The sequence below is a fragment of the Centrocercus urophasianus genome, unplaced genomic scaffold, assembly GCF_019232065.1.
Source record: "Centrocercus urophasianus isolate 14NV4802_14NV808 unplaced genomic scaffold, USGS_Curo_1.0 seq_10, whole genome shotgun sequence".
Lineage (NCBI taxonomy): Eukaryota > Metazoa > Chordata > Aves > Galliformes > Phasianidae > Centrocercus > Centrocercus urophasianus.
Window position 1 is genome coordinate 91,475,229 of NW_024884142.1, and position 18,650 is coordinate 91,493,878.

Here is an 18,650-nt window from a genome sequence, read left to right on the forward strand (position 1 = left end):
TTTTTTTTAAAAAAAAAAACTTCATTCTTTCTTGATAAGGTGGAATTCAAGTAGTTTTCATTATAGAACGAAATACCAAGGTGTACCCCTACCACGAGGTCCCCCCCTTTTGCCCTGGTTTTGTAAGTCAAGTGGTGGCAGTCCAAGAACCCCCCTGGATTTTACTGACACTGATTTAATACAAGGGGTGTATGTGTGTGTGTACATAGCATGAGGTTTTAAGCTTTCTACTCCTCTTTGGCTTGCAAAGCAAACATAGGAAACATTTAGAAAGAAGTCTGAGAATTGAGTGCCAAGATTTTTTTTAAACACACACACACAAACACACACACTCTCACAGTCTTTGGTTCTGGGAGACAAATGCTTAACCAACAGTACTATATCTCAGCACAGATAGTGGGTTTCTTCACTGTCTGGTAGCTATCATCTTTCCTGATATTGAGTTAGATAAGTTCCATCTCTGACACTGATTGCTTGCTGGACTCTTAACAAGTGAGTCTGTCTTTGTGGCTGTTTTCTGGTAACGCAAAGCTTATGGCAAGGCAGCCAAACACCTCCTGTCTCGTGTGAATATTTCAAGCTTTTGCTGATATGACACGTTTAAAACCAGACGCACAATTTTCAACTATTGAAGTCAAGCTAGCAAACTTTCTTAGATTTTTGTACGAAGCCCTGTACCTGTACGAGTTCTGATTTCAATAAACAAGTGCTTGTGCGGTGGGCCTGCAGTTTTTCTGTCTTCTATTGGGGTAATGAGTATCCAATTGACTCAAGTGCTAATCTGTGGAATAAACAGCAGAGGAGAAGGGGAGGCTTCCAAGTGCCTTCCTGTTGTGTTTTTTGGTTCCACAAATTGTGGTGACCATTGCAAAATCATCTGTGGCCTGTTTATTATTTCATCCTTCCACTCCAGCTCTGTCACACACAAACAGTGGTGCTAATAAGGTTACCAGGAGCCAGAGCAATGCCAGCCTGAACATCTGCCTGCCCACTAACAGTCCCTAGCAACAGACTTGTTTTGTTTGTTTTTTTTCCCTTTCTACTCTGTTACAAGTATTCTGGACATGGGTATTTTTGTCCTTCTCCCACTTGTGAAGAAAGTGGCAGTGAGAGTTGATGCTTACCTGGTGCTAGTAAGGCAGGCGACCTCAGCAGCAGACTCCGCTGATCCTATTGAGTTAATGCAGCCCAGGAATGCCAGAGGTTTGTATGATCTTAGACTTCGGTACACTGTGAGAAATCCTGACCTCTGACGCTTCCGGAGGTAAAGAACAGGTAAGTGAATGCACAGCCTCTCAGGAGGCTGAGGAATAAGGGAACAGGTTATTGCATTACCTTTCTTCCATGACCATAAGCATGTAGCTGCTTCATTTAAGACTTTGCTTCAGAAAGATCCAGTACTAAAAGTCCTCCTCAGGTTAGTCCTAATCCTTTGAGAAGTATGAACTCTGCTATTCAGTGAAATAATCATTTGGCATAAAGCTGCTTAACTTTAGTGGAGTAGCTTATCTTGGTGCTTTGGGTTCTGATCTACGTGATGTAGTAAATAGTTTCTTCTGGATCTACACCTTGCAGCTGTAAAAAATGTTGGAATTGTTTAAGATATTAATGCTTACATTAGTGCTTAAGAAGCAAAGTACAAAAAGCTGTCATGCCTTGGGCTAGGTAAACTTCAGAGCAAAGCTTCTGTCCCTGAAGGCTGGCAGCTAGAAGTTTAGAAGACGTGTGAGGAAGACAAAACAAAAAAAAAGCCACCACACAACTGCATTACTGTTCAATTTTTCTAGCAGGCACAGCTATTGAGGTTTGCTATGCATTTTTGTGACCACAGCTCTGGATGCCACGCTGGGGCACGGGTGTTTAAATTCTCAGCAAACAATTCCCTTCCCTAGAGAGAGACTGCTTGTTAAAGAATGAACAATGGAGTTGTTTTGCATTTGCCTTAAGGATAACAAGTGGCGGAAGGTGAGCTGTTCCCTTAGTAGGAGAGCTAAGGAGAGCTCAGGCCCTGCTTCTCCTGGCCTTTTGTGCACATTCCAAAAGCCTTAATAATTTCTGCAGATTTGGCCAGAGTTTTGTGACATGAGGAATTGCTTCAGAGTATAAAGAGCAAGAACCACTGTGCTCTGGCTTGAAGTCAAAAGAGTCATGACATTTTTCAAGGAGCAAGACTATCATATCACTGCTGCTTGCTCCATGCTGCTAGTGAATTTGCTTAGCTACAAGCAGGGCACGGGTTTGAATGTTCCTCTGCTGCAGCAAACTTGAACGTTCCAGAAAGTTCCTCTTACAGAAGCAGTTCTTAGTTCCACAGGGCAAACCAGAGGTTACATTTGCTTCTGTGAAGCTGCACGGTAGCAGTGCTGTACAGACTGTTTTGCTCACTCTGTGTATTGCATCACGACAGAAAATGAGTGCTGGGAGATGAACAGGGCCCCTGACACACAGCTCACTTCCCACTTCTCTAATGCTTTGACACCAGCAGGCCCGCTGCCATGCACTGTGGAACCAAAGGTGACTGCACAGGTCACAGCGCAAGGAACAGGCAGTGTTCCACCAAGCTACAGCAAAAAGTATAAGGGTTTGGGTAAGTTTTTCTGAAAGGTGATAAGCTGAATAGAATTGCACTACTTTTCTTCCCCATGTCCTCATGCAGATGCATTAAATATGCCCATTATATTTTCAAAACCACAATTACATCACTTCCTCAAAGCTTAAGCAGAGGTATGAGAAGAAAAAAAAAAGACAAAACGTCTTCATTTCTAACAGTTCCCTGTTTTATTGCAGTACATCAAAGTAGGTTAATATTAAGTGTTACCAACATAAAATATTGGTGGTGAGTCATTTTTACATTGTTGACTTTTCCACCTTAAATATTTCTGTGCAAAAGAATCTACATCATTGTTCTGTAGCAGAGAATCTCTTACAATGTCCCCTACAACACTGAGGGCATTAAACAAAATAGTGAGAAGAGGCAAAAAGCAGAATCTTTCCCCCACACGCACACTTGTCAGCTTTTATAATCTAAAACAAAAAAGTGATTACATCTATGCCATGCAAAACTGTACAATAATATTACAATGAAAAACCTAAAAAATCCCATATTTTAAAAATAAATGATATGAAACTGTCATACATAAAAAGGCAGGTATAATTGCTCTGAATTACCAACACTGGTTTGTTTGTGGATTTCTTCCCTGTGGATGAGACTTTCTTAAACGCAAAGTGAAAACAGGTTACACAAAGCTGCGGCTGGAAAGAAAGACAAAGCAGAGTTGGAATTTAGCATGGAACATCCATAGGCCTGCTTCTGAGGGCACCTGCCAAACACAGCCTGAACACACCTGCGCCCTTCTGCGTGCTTTGGTGCTAGTGCAGAAAACCATCCCACTACCTTTGAGCAACTGACTCCTATGTAAAAAGAAAAACCCAAACCCACAGCTGAAGCTACATGTGCCACTTTGATTCCCAGGCTAAGGAGGTAGGGGTAGTTGCACTGTGATAGATTTGACCTTCAATGTATTTGCATAAAACTAAACGAAGTGCATAAAACGGAATGAGAAAGAACACGATGCTCTGGGGACTTCTTTGTTACGACAAGACCCTTTACTTCCCTCTGCTGCATACCTGAGACTAACACAGGTGGCTGTTCAGTTTATCAGAACCAAATCAGGCACAGCAAGTTATGAAACTCGCTAAGATGAGCAAAACGTGCATTCCTAACAAGCTGCAGAAGCTAACAGAGAGGAAAAGCAGCCACTTCCACAGCTACATGGATGGGTTTCGGAGCCACCGGCTGTTTACTACAGGCCAGATAGAACGGAGCAGAGTGTACTCCAACCCTGCTTTTGGGTGTAGGATATGTGGAAGGAAAGCACATGTCTGTGTCCATGCACGCACAGGGGAAACCTACTGACCAAACCTTTGCATTCTCTAACCTGGAGTCCTTAGTAGCTGCCTGAATCTTCACATCCTTTGTTGCCTGCAAAATTAACAATAAAAAGCAAAAAACCAATAGCCCATATGTTTGTGTCATAAATGCAAGATACCTTCAGTCTCAGCCAAAAGGAAAAAATCAGCTAGACACATAACTGTGTACACAGAACATATGCTACAGTCACAGACTGAAGGGGAGGTTTCAAGCTCCCCAGACAAGTTACAGCCCTCAAACTGTGGAGGTGAAACAATGCTACAGTGCAAAGCAGCAGACATCAAACCTTAAAAGACAACTGTCATTGAGATACCAGGCAAAAGTCCTACAGTTCAAATGACCGAGCTGCTTGCCCCAGCCCAATGCGTAAAGCTCAGCTACAGAACGCTTTTGTTTTCAGTGTTTGTGCCAACAAAAAAGATGAGCATGGTTTAAAATCGAATGTATAATCAAATGGTCCCCAAATACATAAAAGCTATTCAAGTCCCAAGATGACATTTCTCTTTACCAATAAGTGATGTGGTCATTTGCTTTTCAACTGAGAGAACAGTTGCTGCTTCTCTTTTTAACAGATGCGTAACAAAATGCACAGTACCAACCTACCGATTAAATATAGTAATCCTAAAGGAAAATGCCCAGGCTTAGAAACTGTGGTGCACAAACAGTGCAGCCCTGTGGAGCTCTCCTCCTGTGGAGTGTTGTGTCACACAGCTGCCCTCTGCTCTGCCTGAAAATGCCTGTTTGCAGCGGGTTGGAGTAGCAGTAGATTGCAGGCACCAGGACACAGTAAACGGGCATATTTGGTCATTTTGTTTGCTGTGTCATGGCTCTGTGGGCTCCATTTTCAGACAGAGCATGAACTCAGCTACAGAAACGCCCACAAGGACGATGTGGTGACCCTCTCTCAGGGGACGTGTTGCACAGGCGGCTCTACCTTACGTGACTATTGTTTAAATGCCTTCTCTCGATATCAAAATAAGATTAATGTTTAAATACAAGATACAGTAAATACAAAACTAGTCTGCAAAGGCTTCGAGAAGTGTGTGGACATGCTTCACCAAAAGGAGGGAATTGTGGGGAAAAGCAGTGGCTATACTGGAAGCAATAGGCAGCCTGTAGAAAGAAGCTGATGTGGAGTTCTAGTGATGCCAATAATGCCCTGCTTCTCTGTCCCTCACAAAGATGAAAATCAGTTCTAGAAGGAATTGATTGCAAGTGCTAATCTGCTGGCTAAGGCCTTTAGTATTAAATGCCGGGCTTGCAACACTAGTAGCTTTGAAGTGAAAACAAACCACCACTACCGTTTTGCTACTCCAAAAAACCCAAACTGGAGAGAGACAGGTTTTGAAACAATGTTTAAAACAATGTTGAATTCCTGTCCTAATGTAACACTGATAAGCTTGGACAAGCTGTGTTTCAGGGTGAAAAAGAAATCTTACTGAGGAGATCCAGCAGGATAAAATGGTGCAGGCGATGATCTCTGTGTCTCATCCCCTGTTCCACACTTAGCTCATACCTGTACACAGTCTGAACTTACCTATAACTTCCATTACAGAAGACAGAAACTGGAAAACTCCAAACATTTCTATGCGGTTGAAACACAATATTACTGCTAACTGCAAGAATATGGAATGGTTTAAGAGCCATAGCAAGTTTCTGAAACCCACAAAAAACAGTATTCTAAATACAAAAAGCCCTTACATGTTTGAGTATGGTCATAGTATAATGCCAGCAACAATACTACTGAGAAAAGAGGCTCATCTGAACACTCCTAAATGAAAAACACATCTGCCTTGCTACCTAACGAGAGAGAGAGATCTTCCTCTTACCATCCCTTTGTACGTCAGTTTCTCAATTTATTCCGGTGACTGCACGACCAGCTTCAGCTTTGTACTTATTTCTGCAACCTCACTGGCCTCTGTCATCCACTGCAATACTTTCTATCTTCCTGGCCTGCGACTGGAACCGAACAGCAGGTGAGCACAAAGAAACAACTGCAAATTGCACAGACCCACAGCACGGGTTGGGAGGGAGAGGAAAACCAACCTTACCCGCACGGCAGTTGTGGGTGACCAGGCATCTGTGACGGCCACAGTGTGAACAGTGTGAGGTCAGTCTTCAAGGTTTGTCGTTGCTACAGTGACAGCACAGCCAGCAGCAGCTAGCTTCAGAGTAAGAGCACTCATTTGGCTGATGTGTATTATAAACTATTATTTGGTAACAACAGGTTTCTGTTAAGGGATGATGAAAGACATGTGGAAGACTGCTCCCTTCCTAGTGAAGCCCGGTCAAAGTCTGACCCAGGGAAACAGTTTTCCTGCTGAATCCTGTGGCACTGAGCTCCCTTGCTTCTGTAAGGACCTCCACTGCAGGTTTCGCAGCTGCACAGCCACACACCAGCACCCAGCATGGCCAGCTGGCTGATGGGTGCCCTCGGGTGTTGGGGCAGGGGGTCGCTTTCCAACCACTGTCGTTTTTGCAAAGGACGGGATTAACATGAGCTTAGGAATTATAGCCTCAGATGCTACTGCCAGAAATAAAGAAACGTTGGGAAAGTACTGCAGGGGCTTCTCCCAGCAGTGCAGCAAATGATATGCGAACGGAATATCTGTCCTGTGAAAGGTTTTAGGCTAGGCCTCCAAATCTGGATATCATTGAGTATGAAAACAGGGACAACACAAATCTTAAATTAAAGGCTCTCTTAAATAAGCATCCATCTTCTGCTGCATACACAATGCTTTTTTTTTTTCTTTTTTTTTTTTCCTTTTTTAATATATACATACATATTTTACTCTAACATCTGTGTATTTATTTAAACTCTGTAGTGTAGTAAAATATGCATCATCTTAATCAATAAGTATTTGCTGGCAACAATCAGATAGACATTCAAACATGGTGGCTGAAAGCTTTTATGTGCCTCTGACATACCAATCATTCCCCATGCAGGGGAAGGGGTCTCTGTGCTGCTTCTGTACAGTACAATGAGCTATTGTACGAAAAAAAAAATCCCTCTAAATTTTCTCTTGCCGATACTGGTCTGGTCTATTTAAGTTACTTTTGAGGGAATTGTGGGGTAGGATAAATATATGTCTTTGAAAATGAAAGCAGCTGTAATCGCAAAAGATGAAACCAACACTAAGACAAATCTACAGCATCTGATATTTACCAACACCCTAGCTTTACTCATTCGCTGCTGTCAAATCTGGGAAAGGGAGGGTGAGGCAGTGCTGCAGACAACCAGCTTCTACCTTCCTCTCTACCCGGCTCCCAGTTGACTTTCGGGCGGGGAATGAGGAGGGTTAGGATGGTGAAGGTGTTAGGATGGAGCAAGTGAAGGGGACAGCAAGCTGCTGTAGTGTCAAATCTGAATGATGAAGCAGTTCATGAGTCCCAACTCACGTGGTCAGAGCTCTCCAGGGAGAGGCTCTTGGTCTTGTGAGGAGAAACAGGGCTGGGAGGGCTGCTGAGGTTGGAGCTGTTCGACGCAGTGGAGTGTCTCGGCGAGTCGGAGTCCTGCAGCCAAAATACACAGAAAAACACCAGTAAGTAACAGGATGGAAAATTTGAGTGAGTGCAGGTGTCTGAGCAACAAGTGACTGGAATCACAGGCATGCACATATTTTGTGCCCCAAAACACTGATAAGTTTTCTTGGCAGGGGTGTGAATTAAGAGTAAACTGTCAGATCAGTCTGCTTACAGCACGCGTAACCTGATGGGGACAGAAGGACACAGCAGCTGTGGGATTCTTGCAGAGTACAGATCACTCTGCATCGACAGTGTGTAGCGTCAGACTGTGAGCTCCATCTCCTGCCTTTTCACAGATCTGAGATGCTCCCGTACTAAACAGTGGAATCTGCATTGTATAGGCTTCATCACAGTTTCTTCTGTGATGCTCACAGGAAATTAATTCAATCCACCCAGATCAAGTCAGTCTAGTTAGCTCTTCCACAGCACAGCAGAGTGCAAATACGTCTGACCTGTATTTGGGCTGACGCTTGACTGCCATTTTTAACTGGAAGGATATATTTTTTGTACAGTGAAAATCCTGTGTGATCTCTGAATTTTCACATTTCTTGGTTAGAAAACAGTCTGGGGAAGTTTTGCTGGCCAACTTCAGATTGAACTCTTCTACATATAACTTTCTTGGTTGAAAGGACTGAGTTTAGCACTGCTGTCCTGTTGTAAAGATACTTTTGTTTTGCACAGTATATAAATGATTAAATCCAGTTCCTGCTCTAAATGGAATTGTTACATGATAATTCTTAAGTAATCTCATTAACTTCACACACTCAAGAGTGAATACTACAACAAAATACCTGCTGTGAAATGTTTGCTACTACAGCTCAAGAGTCTTTGCAAATAAAGGACAGAAGGAGTATCAGCGCTTCAAGCTGTGAGAGGTTGCTATCAAGCTGTTAGTCTGCTCAGCCAGTATCTTTGGAAGCCTCACTGCTCCTGAAATCCCAGGTAAGGAGCAGAGTGAGAATTTTCTGCACGTTAAATGCCAGGACCAGAGTTGAAAAAGAATCAGAACCATCTAGATTGGAAAACACCTTCCAGATCAAGTCCAAACATCAAGCTGACCTACCGAGTCCCATCTGTAAACCATGTCCCTGAGTGCCACATTCACACACCTCTAAAATACCTCCAGGGATGGAGACTCCAGAACTTCCCTGGGCAGCCAGCTCTAATGCTTGACCACCCTTTCCGTGAAGAAATTCTTCCAAATGTCCAGCCTGAACATGCACTGGTACAACTGGAGGCTGTTTTCTCACACCTTATCACTTGTGTCCTGAGAAAAGAGACTGACATCCTCCTCACTGCAACCTCCTTTCAAGTAATGGTACAGAGCGATGAGGTCCCCCCTCAGCCTCATTCTCTGCAGACTAAATAACCCCAATTCCCTCACAGGCCTTGTTTTCTGGTCCCTTCACCAGCTTTGTTACTTTTCTCAGCACACACGTAAGCAACTCAGTATCCTTGTAGTGAGGGGCCCAAAACTGACCATAATATTTGAGGTGCAGTGTCACCACTGCCACACACCAGGGGGCAATCACATACAGAGTCTTATCAGCACAACTTGAAACACAAGAAATAAAAGTTTGCAAATTCAACAGTGAGTTTTCATTTCAACAGGGATTCCCAACCTTGCAGGCAATCAAGGAGTTACACCAAACCCACAACATAATTTAACTTCCTCATCTTTATCAATGCACTTAGATTTTTTCCTCTTTATCCTATCACTCACCTCTCGCTCATAGTCCCTTGTTGGTGCATCACTGCCTTGGTCCAGGCCACCAGAGGATAAGGAACCATCTGAGGGCGATGCCATAGGCTGACGCTTTGCTCCATAGCTACCTCCTGAGAATTCCCTCCGCAATGCACTGCCATTTTGTGCAGATGATCCTAAAATGTGCAGAGGAATTAAACCATTGCAGATGCCCAGACAAGGTACTAGAAAGATGTTAGCTATTTGGCTGGCTACTTCTGCTTTCCTCTGGCATGTCCCAGGATGCTCAGCTCGTGGCTTGCTGTCTATGTGTGCTTTTATCTTGTCTGATGCTAGATGCAGTTTTTCCTCTGCTCCTCAACATGTCAGGGTTAGCATACAGCAGAGACACAGTCACTGTGTTCCTCACAAAGACAGCAGTTGAATAAACTGCTGTGGTGGCAGCTTCGTTCTAGGCATCTCTCCCCAGCAATACTGGGGAGAGGTAGAGTTGCACTGGAACATGCAGACTACAGCAGACACACAGGCTTTCTGCAGTCTGTTGGCTATCTTCACATGCTCTGTTATTCAGTCGCTTGCCTCATCTCAGCACAGATCATTTTGCTGACTCTGGCACACAAGGATAGCATGGCAGCAGTAGGAAAGCTGTTTCCTATGCATTGTAACTCTTCAGTACCAGCAGGTTTTCTACTACGCCCTCTTTGCACTAGCAGCAAGAGAAGCATCAGGAGCTCTAAAGAGTTCAGCAACAAAATTAATAAATGCGGAGCTTGTGAACAACTTGTCAACAATTTACACCACTTCAGCTGCAGCAAAGAAGTCCCAATGGTAAGAATGCCTTTTCGATTCTAAATTGACAAACTCCAAATGTGGGAAGTCAAACCTGCTAGCTGCTTATCGATGGGTTTCTTTGAAAGTGAGAGTACAGTTCCGTCCAGCCCACAGAGGAAGGACGGCCAGCCATGGCTTCTGAAAGTCCTGTCTAGTGGCAGCACAGACAGAAGCAGTGCAAGTAGCTCTTCCCTAACACACGTGTGCACAGCCCCAAAGCAACACAGATCTGATTGCTTACTTGCTGCTAACCCACTGCTTGCGCTCATCGATCGTCCTGGTTCTGTGCGGGATTTCGTGATCGATGGGATACTGACAGAGCCACTGAATACGGTCCGACTTTCCTGAGGCCGAAGATTCTGCAATGCAGACACACAACAACATGTTTCTTATTGACTGCTGGCTCAACCTTGGACGTTACGGAGGAAGGTCTCAGAATGCAACAAATCCCCAACCTTACCAGAGCTGAATTATCTGAGCAGCAAGTCAGCAAAATTTGCAAAGTAATATTCTGCAATTTAGTGCAGAGACTGGAAGCACACACAGCTGACAATGAAGTGCTGAATTACATGGACGTATGCAGACAACTGAAAAGGTAGGTCTAATAATTCAAGAATTTCCTTGAAAGGATGGTTTGCAAGCCTAAGCTGCTACAGATGTAATTCCATGTGTATTGCATAATGCGCTCTTTCTGAGCACATGCCTCTATGGATTTTGTTAAAATTTCCCTGTGATACCACCACTTGTGGCTTGCACATGCAATTTTGTACGGACATCATATGAATCCCCAGTGCCCGTGGAGTTATGGACACATACTGGACCATAGGATCAATCTGTCAGATAACTGAGGTGGTTCCAAAGATATGAACAGCACTTCTTCAGACCTACAGCAGCTGAACCAAAGCCAGAATCAGCCTTGTGGTCTCAGTCTGCTCAGAGCACCCACCACTGGCTACTCCATGGATTGCCATTATCACTCCTGGTTTGCAGCCTAAGGGTTCCAGTGAGATTTTCTAAAATTGTCACTGAATTGAAGCGGTCCTATACTGAGGGAACAGATAAAACAGTGTCTTTATTCGAATATGGCAGCTCCTTAAACACAGATTATGTCTTTAAAAGAAAAACAACCCACTTTGATATAATTTCTGCTTCTGTTACCTTACAGCTGACTTTAGGAGAAAAGGCTTCTCAGCTTATTTAACCCACCTCTTTGTATACAAGCTGTCTTCTTAGCCCAAAATATCCATGCCTATTGTTTCATCTCTGCCTACGCAAGAGACAAACGTGATTTACACTATTAAGTGATTAGCATTAATGAGAATTAGGCTTGGGAAGCCTTTACAGCTGCAGACTGTGAAAAGAGCTGCAGGTATCTCTGAATATTACTTTGTTTCCACTTCACCAAACACTTGCTGCAATAGTGGTTATTTCTTCCCATTCATATGTCATTATTTCCCCACCCTTACTCTGAGAAAGTAACCAAATAAAAACCTACATTTTCTATTGCAATACCTGTCTAGGCCGAAATGTTACAGAAATTTCCACCCCCTGGATGGATACTCTGAAAGACCCTCAGCCACTATCCATTTCTCTAGCTGAATTCTAAAATGAGTAATCAGATAGAGGCTTTGTAAAGAACAGGTATTAGGTGGTGCAGATAACTGTTAAAAACCTGTTGTCAGTCCAATTTTACAATGACCCTTAGAGTCACTGCTGTTACAGACCTCTTTGCTATAAAGTCAACTCTTTGCTTTTCAGCCTCCCAGTGGCCTAGGAATGACAGATTTTTAGCATGCAAAAAACAAAGAATTAAAAATCTCTCAGACACCAACAAAATACACAAGAGCTTATCAGTGAAAAAGCTCTGTTTACTTCTCCCTGTAGCTACTGCTGCACTGTTTTCAAGTCTCTTTCAAAAATCCCTTGAGGATCACACTGCTGCCTCCTGCTTACTCTTTGTTTCCCAAATGAGGACAAATAACCTGCTCTGCAGCACTGAATTTCTCTCCTGGTGTCCCTCACCGTGCCATAAGCAACCTGCACTACAGCTCCCTGTGAGCAGCCTGGCGGTGCACCGACACCAGTGGCCCTACAGTAGATACAAAAGGAACCACAGGGACAGGGAATGGCTCACTGCTGTGTTTTGAGAACTGCACAGGAGAGCCAAGTGCAGCAGCAGTGGTCAGTACACCAGAGCTGCATGGAAGGAGCTCTGTACTTGTAGAAACTGACAATATTTCATGTTGCAGGGACAGCAATTATATGTAACGATAAGGAGACTGACCTTCTTAACAGTGACTGAGCAGGCAACATACAGGCATCGGGGGAAGGAAGGAATGGGTGCATTAAAAAGACTAATTTATTTCATTTGTGTAGTTTAATAGTTATTTTTTTGACCTCAGTTTGCAAAGTCCATGTAATTCCTTGCAGAAAGTTTTTCCACAAAGCAAACCTTCTCTTGTTCTTTGATCTAAAATAAAAGAAGCACATGCTGGAGACCCTGGCGCTTTGGACCCAAAGTGATACGCACGCAATGCAGAAAGGGGATTCAAAGAAAAATACATGGCAGTTAGCGGTAGTTATCAAGCAGCCAAATGCAGCAAATTAAAAACAGAGGGGGAAAAAAAAAAAAAAGAAAAAGAAACTCGAGCTTGCTTTACTTAGAGACAAAAACCCCTCATATGGAGTAACAATCCAAATCCTAGCAGGTAAATTCATCCCTGCTGCTGAACCAAATGGAGAAATGTGACAGGATTTCTCTTTGAAGAAAAAACCTCAGCAGCAGAGAAGCTGCTTGCTGAGCATTTACTTGCTACGCAGCAGTGAATGACCAGTCAGTGGGTGCTGCCCCACTGGGAGGCAGTGCTCCTCAGCCCCAGCCTGAGCCCAGCACCTGCCACAGCACCCATAATGCTTGCCTGCATTTCTCTGTCCACGGTGCTTCTTGTTGTTTGTTTTCTTGTATTAATTGAGGTTCTGTTTGTTATGATGTAAACCTAAGCCTTTCCTTTCATGAAATGGCAGGACATGACTTAAAAGCTATTTTAAGGGTTCGTTTTCAACTCTTGCTACACACTCCAGGTTTCAATATTCAGTCAGTTCCTGGGTCCCCCAACCCCTGCACAGGGCCTGCTATCGTTCTTGTACTACAAACACAGAGAGGGATATGGGCAGACAAAAAGCAAAATCCACAGCTTTACCTTCCAGTGACAGCTTAAAGTATCTCTTCCCTGAAGCCAAAAAGAGACAACTGCTCTCCTTCACACGAGCCTAAACCTCCAGTGCTCTAAAGGGTAAAGAGGCACAAAATTTCAGTGCTCCAGCTGTTTCTCCAGAAAAGCCAGGATGGATGCAGACCTGCCACCAAAGGGTGCTTTCCAAAATGCTGCAATTCCATTTTTGGACATTAATTTATGTGACCACTACACAACAGTGACATGAGTGTGCACATGACCAGTCAAAGTTCACGGCGTGAAATTTTGTTCCGGGGCTTTAGGGAAAAAAATATTTATTTTCCTCCTGCATTTCTAAATTCTCTTTAGCGTTGGATGCAGATCTGCATTACAAACCCCTTCCCAGTGACAGGGACCAAGAACAGCAAAGCAGTCAGGCAGTGAAGGTTTGCTGTATGTGTCTGAAGAGTGTCGAAAGGCCACAGAAACCAACAGCAGCGTTTCCATCACAGTGGCAGGCACAGCTCAAACACACACAAACCCTCAGCAACCAGCCGTCACTGAAGAACCACAGATCACCCACCAGCTCAGGCTGCCCAGGGCCCACCCAATGTGGCCTTTAACACCTCCAGGGATGGGGCACCCACAGCTTTTGGCAGCAGTGCCAAGACCTCAACGCCCTCTGAGCAAAGAATTTCTTCCTAACAGCTGACCTAAATCTCCCCTCTTTTAGTTTAAAGCCATTCCCTGTTGTCCTGTCACTATCAGACCATGTAAAAAGTTGGTCCCCCTCCTGCTTGTGAGCTCTCTTCAGGTACTGGAAGGCCACAGTGAGGTCTCACTGGAATCTTCATTCCTCCAGACTGAATAAGTCCAGCTCCCTCAGCCCATCTTAGGAAAGATGTTCCAGCCCTCTGAGCAACTTTGTGGCTTGCTCTGGCCCTGTTCCAACAGCTCCATGTCCTTCCTGCACCGGGGGCCCCAGGCCTGGCCACAGCACTGCAGGTGTGACCTCACAGGGGCAGAGCAGAGGGAACAACTGACTCCCTAGCCCTGCTGACCACCCTCTTCTTTTATACACATCTATTTCACAGATTATTCGTGACCTATCTGCAAATCTGTTCCAAAGCAGAACTGCAGGCCACAGCACAGAACGCAATTACAATGCAGCAGGAGGTACAAAAGGGCTTGTTTTAGTATGGCCTTATATTACCATAGGATATAGCAACCTCATGTCAGGCCAGGATACACAACAACAAGCAAAAAGAAAGCATCACTTCCATCCCTCAGATTTTACGTTCCAACTGGAAGGATAATTACAGCACAGTATCTTACCTCAGTCTCTGTTTAGAACAACCAGGATTAAGGGGATCTATATGAACAAGTACCCAATATCTTTAATTTCTGATCTTCCTGCTTGTATGTATTCCAACTTTCTTTTAACTGAACCTAGAAACCACCTAGGCACAATCTGTCTCTCTCCATCTGTGTACAGTACTGTGCAACATTACTGCACTCCCACTATTTCACTGTAAACAAACAGCTTGAAATTTTGGTCCAGCAGAGACAGATCCAGAATCCTTTTCCTAGCACAAACTGATACACAGCATCCTGTCTCTGCCATTGACTGCTGGAGATGTACAGTGTGAAACACAAACATTATTCAGATTTCCCACAACCTTCCTGGTAACTAAAAATGCCGTTTTCATAGCAAAAGGTTCAGCCCAGTTGGTAAAGATTTTTTCTGTTTATCTGTATCTGTTTTTTAGCTCATCAGAGCTGTTGAAAGACCACAGCCGGTAGCAGAAGACAAATCAGCTGTGACAGAAGAAAGTGAACAGGCGAAGGAAACCACTTTCCAAGGGTTTTTCTCCCATGTTAACAGCCAGGCAAAAGGAAAACCACACAGTGTTAGTAGAGTGAACACCTGACCCAGCCATCCATACCCTCTGAGTCATAAAGTTTGGAGTACCCAGGGCAGAGCACGGAGGCGGGGAAAATGCAGTGTTTATGGAATCGTAAGAGAGGAATTTTTCAGCTGAATTAACAGTCATGTGGTAGATGTGTTCAAAGTTGCTCGGAGAGGAGATCAGACGGGAGTGATGATGAGGGAATTGATAAGGGGAACGCTGCTATCAAAGACAACAGAGAGAGAAAGCAATGAAGGATGGTTGTACAGGTTACACCAGCAACAGCAGTCTGCAAGAGCAGTCAAACGGACAGCCGAACAGCAGCCCTGCTCACTCGTCAGCACGTGGGTTCTTACATTGTCACCCCCAGTCCTCTGAGCACCTTCCTTACATGGTATCACATGGGCCTGCTGCCCTTGCTGTTGCTAAAACATTAAAAACAAATAAAACTTTTAACTCATTGGGAATCGATTCTAATATTTATTATAATTTGTATTTCAAAGAGCACCACAGCTGTAGAAGGTGCTTTACAGACAGTTGAGAAGCAATCAGTTCCCTGCCTTGAGGAGCTTACAATCTAAAACAGACATAACACAAGGAAGGTGAGCACAGGTGAGATGGAGTGGGGAGAAAAAAAGATGAGAATACACAACAGTTAAAGATTGTAGGAGATTTCCTTCTGTTTTTCATGCACTTTAACGGTTCCATTAAAATTAAGTATCACCCGTACAACAAACACAGAGTATTTCTAACGGGAGTGAACAGTGTTTCGACAGGATAGGGACACAGACTGGGTGGGAAGGCAAACTGGTTAGTCAGACAACGGGGACAATTTACTCTGTTGTAGACACACAACACAAGGCCTACATCCTTCTGTGTGATCACTGAGCCTTACAGTGCTTTAGTGAGGCATTCAGACTTTGCTCTGCCATCTGCTTGCTGCAAAAGTGTATGCCTTTACCAGATAAGGTGCAAAAGTGCTGGGAAATTCAAATGTTTTTAACAGGTAAACTGAGCAGTGTGCTCCCAAAGTGTGACATAAAAGGAGGAGAAAACTAACCCTGCAGATTAAACAGGAACAATTTCTGATTGATCTCTACAGAATGTGCTGACACGAGTGCTCTTGTTATTAAAACTCACGTAAATCTAGATGTAACAGAGGTTTCAGGGCTTGATCTCACTCCCTGTGCCATCTGCACACTTCCTGCAGGCCAGCCTGATGTGTGGATGGTGCCCAAAGGCCACCAACAAATCAAAACACCAGATCTAATTTTCCCTTCCCCACGTGTAACTGACTTTATCACCTTAAAAGAAACAGATCTGGGTACCATTCGAAATGTTAGGACTTAAAAAACAAAAACAAAACAATATGGTAGAAATTCAGCTTACCCCTCTACTAAACCTAAGGCACTACTTTTTGTATGTGGAACATATTGAAGTTTGAAAGAACATTAAATAACATTCCAATACATATTAGCAAACATTATTGTTATTGTTCTTCATTTCCGTCAGCTGGTAAAATCCAACTTTGTTGTTGTTTTTTTTGTGTTTTTGTTTTTTGTTTTTTTTTTTAATGCACAGGTATTATGAGGCTTTGCATGTTAAATGAAACATCAATTACCACATTATGGCATTTAAGACATAATACACATTAGGTTGTTATTAGAAAGTTTAGCAGCATCTAAATATGAGTACTAGAACCCACCATTCTAATAATGGTCTATGAAAGCAGACTTTGGCAAGTCACCTGCTACCAAGAGAACAGCAGCAAAGCCAGCTACATTCTTAAAAGCCAATGAGGCAGAGAAGGGAGAGTCTAAAATCACAAGCCGAAAAGCAGAGGGTAGGCCAACTGCAGACCATGAAGATATTTAGCCAGCATTCATGAATGTGAAGAAGCCACGATATACGGCCACATTTTAAAAACGATCCTTGGAACTCTCTCCACAGACTCTGCCATTAGATGCATGCATGCAGCTCCCACTTTCTTTAAAGAATACCAAATATATATTTACTCTGAAAGTTTCTCACTTGAAACAAGCAAAGCTTCACACATAATCTGTAATGGAAGTATAATGGCTCATGTATGATGAGATCAAACTGAAGCATCATGTTCAAATATAATGGCAGTTGAGACTAACTGTTGTATGTAAAATACTCAGGCATGCAGAATATGAAAGCAAAATCAATCCTGTAAATCTGATGTGCACAGAGAGGTGGTCTGTGCTGCAGTTAGTGCAGTTCCAGATTTCAGATCTTCACTACAAAGGAGCATCCACGATAAAGTGGCTTCAAGGGACAAGAGGGCAGAAGGGAGGCCAGACTGTACGGCCAGCTAATTGGTGACAGGCTGCTAGGGAAGAAAAACACGTACAGAAATAAGTTTGGGGATATACTAACATGAACCATTCTAAATTGTACACAGCAAAACAATGACCCCGATCGAGTATCCATGTCAATAAAATACCAATCTGTACTGATTACAGCTCTGCAAACAGCAATTAAGAAGTTCTAGTTCCTGCTATGCTGTAGCTCACATCCTTGCTTGTCAAAGCCAGACTCCTAAGTTACTGCTAGCGATGAAGAAAAGAAGGATGCAAAGTTGTCTGAGCCTCTAATATATTCTCCTTTAATTGTGATCTCATTCTGAGCTTTGGGCATATTCATTTCTGTGTAAACACAGGACTATGCTGAAGACAAGAGTGTCCATCACACAAAGACCATAGGACCAGGTGAATAGGCTGCAATTTGCCATAAACACATCTCACTGCTCATGTCACGTGCTTGTTGCATACCAAGACTTTGGAAACAACACACAGAGAAAGCAACTTTTCCCCTCGAGTGGCTGCATCAGCAAGGACATTCACATGCAGACAGACATGCTGTGCATACGGAGGCATCTGTTTAGTACACAGCACATCAAACAGACAGTAACCATATTAAACTCTCCATTTATCTGATTTTCACTTTGTACTCTCACAATTCAAATCAAGCTCTCTGAAGCTGATCTCCTAGAACACATTACTAAGGACAGTAGTAAGCTGCCAGCCAGCAAACTTCTGTTGGCCCTGCATCCAGTAGGCAGTGACCTGCTCTCCTGGTACACTGCAGCCTGCCATGCAAAGGCTGCTGTTACCACTTTTAATGCCATGCTCTGTTCAATTCTAGGCACTCTGCCTGGAAAAGGTAGCAGAGGCAGGTTAGTGGGACTTGCAGAGACAAGTCTTGATTGGATTCATTTCATGTATACATATATATCTATATTATATATGCATATATATACACACTAAATATACATATACACACTATGTATATAGTGTGTATCATAAATAAAAATAAATAAATGAAAATTTAAATTGTCACTTGCTTTAGAGTTCACCCATGGGTGCTAGATAAAAACTAGGCTGTTAGTTTGTGACAATCATTCAGTGCAGAGATTAAAATATCCATTCTCTATCAAATCCTATTAACAAGGACCTTTCTGCCTACATAATACTATACTGATTCCATGAAAACTCATGCTGGATGAACAAATTCCTATCAGCAGACCCAGCCAAATCTGAAGTTGCTCGAAT

The 18,650-nt window shown here is 43.3% G+C and overlaps 1 protein-coding gene across 7 annotated transcripts in view; it reads right to left on the reverse strand.

Annotated features, from left to right (window-relative positions):
• Nucleotides 1–2,755: 2,755 nt before the first annotated feature.
• CDC42BPA (CDC42 binding protein kinase alpha) overlaps nt 2,756–18,650 on the reverse strand; it is a 153,193-nt gene continuing 137,298 nt past the window's right edge. For 2 of the 7 annotated variants that reach the window (XM_042834461.1, XM_042834568.1), the window contains 3 exons: nt 10,234–10,351; nt 9,180–9,337; nt 2,756–7,444 (listed from right to left, as the gene is read on the reverse strand). In XM_042834461.1, the coding sequence (XP_042690395.1) occupies nt 7,313–7,444; nt 9,180–9,337; nt 10,234–10,351 (408 nt within the window). In that variant the 3' untranslated portion in view covers nt 2,756–7,312. Of the gene's footprint in view, nt 7,445–9,179; nt 9,338–10,233; nt 10,352–15,111; nt 15,298–15,539; nt 17,429–18,650 lie in introns of those variants that run through there. The other 5 variants (XR_006171413.1, XM_042834888.1, XM_042834646.1 and 2 more) reach the window with 5 other exon arrangements.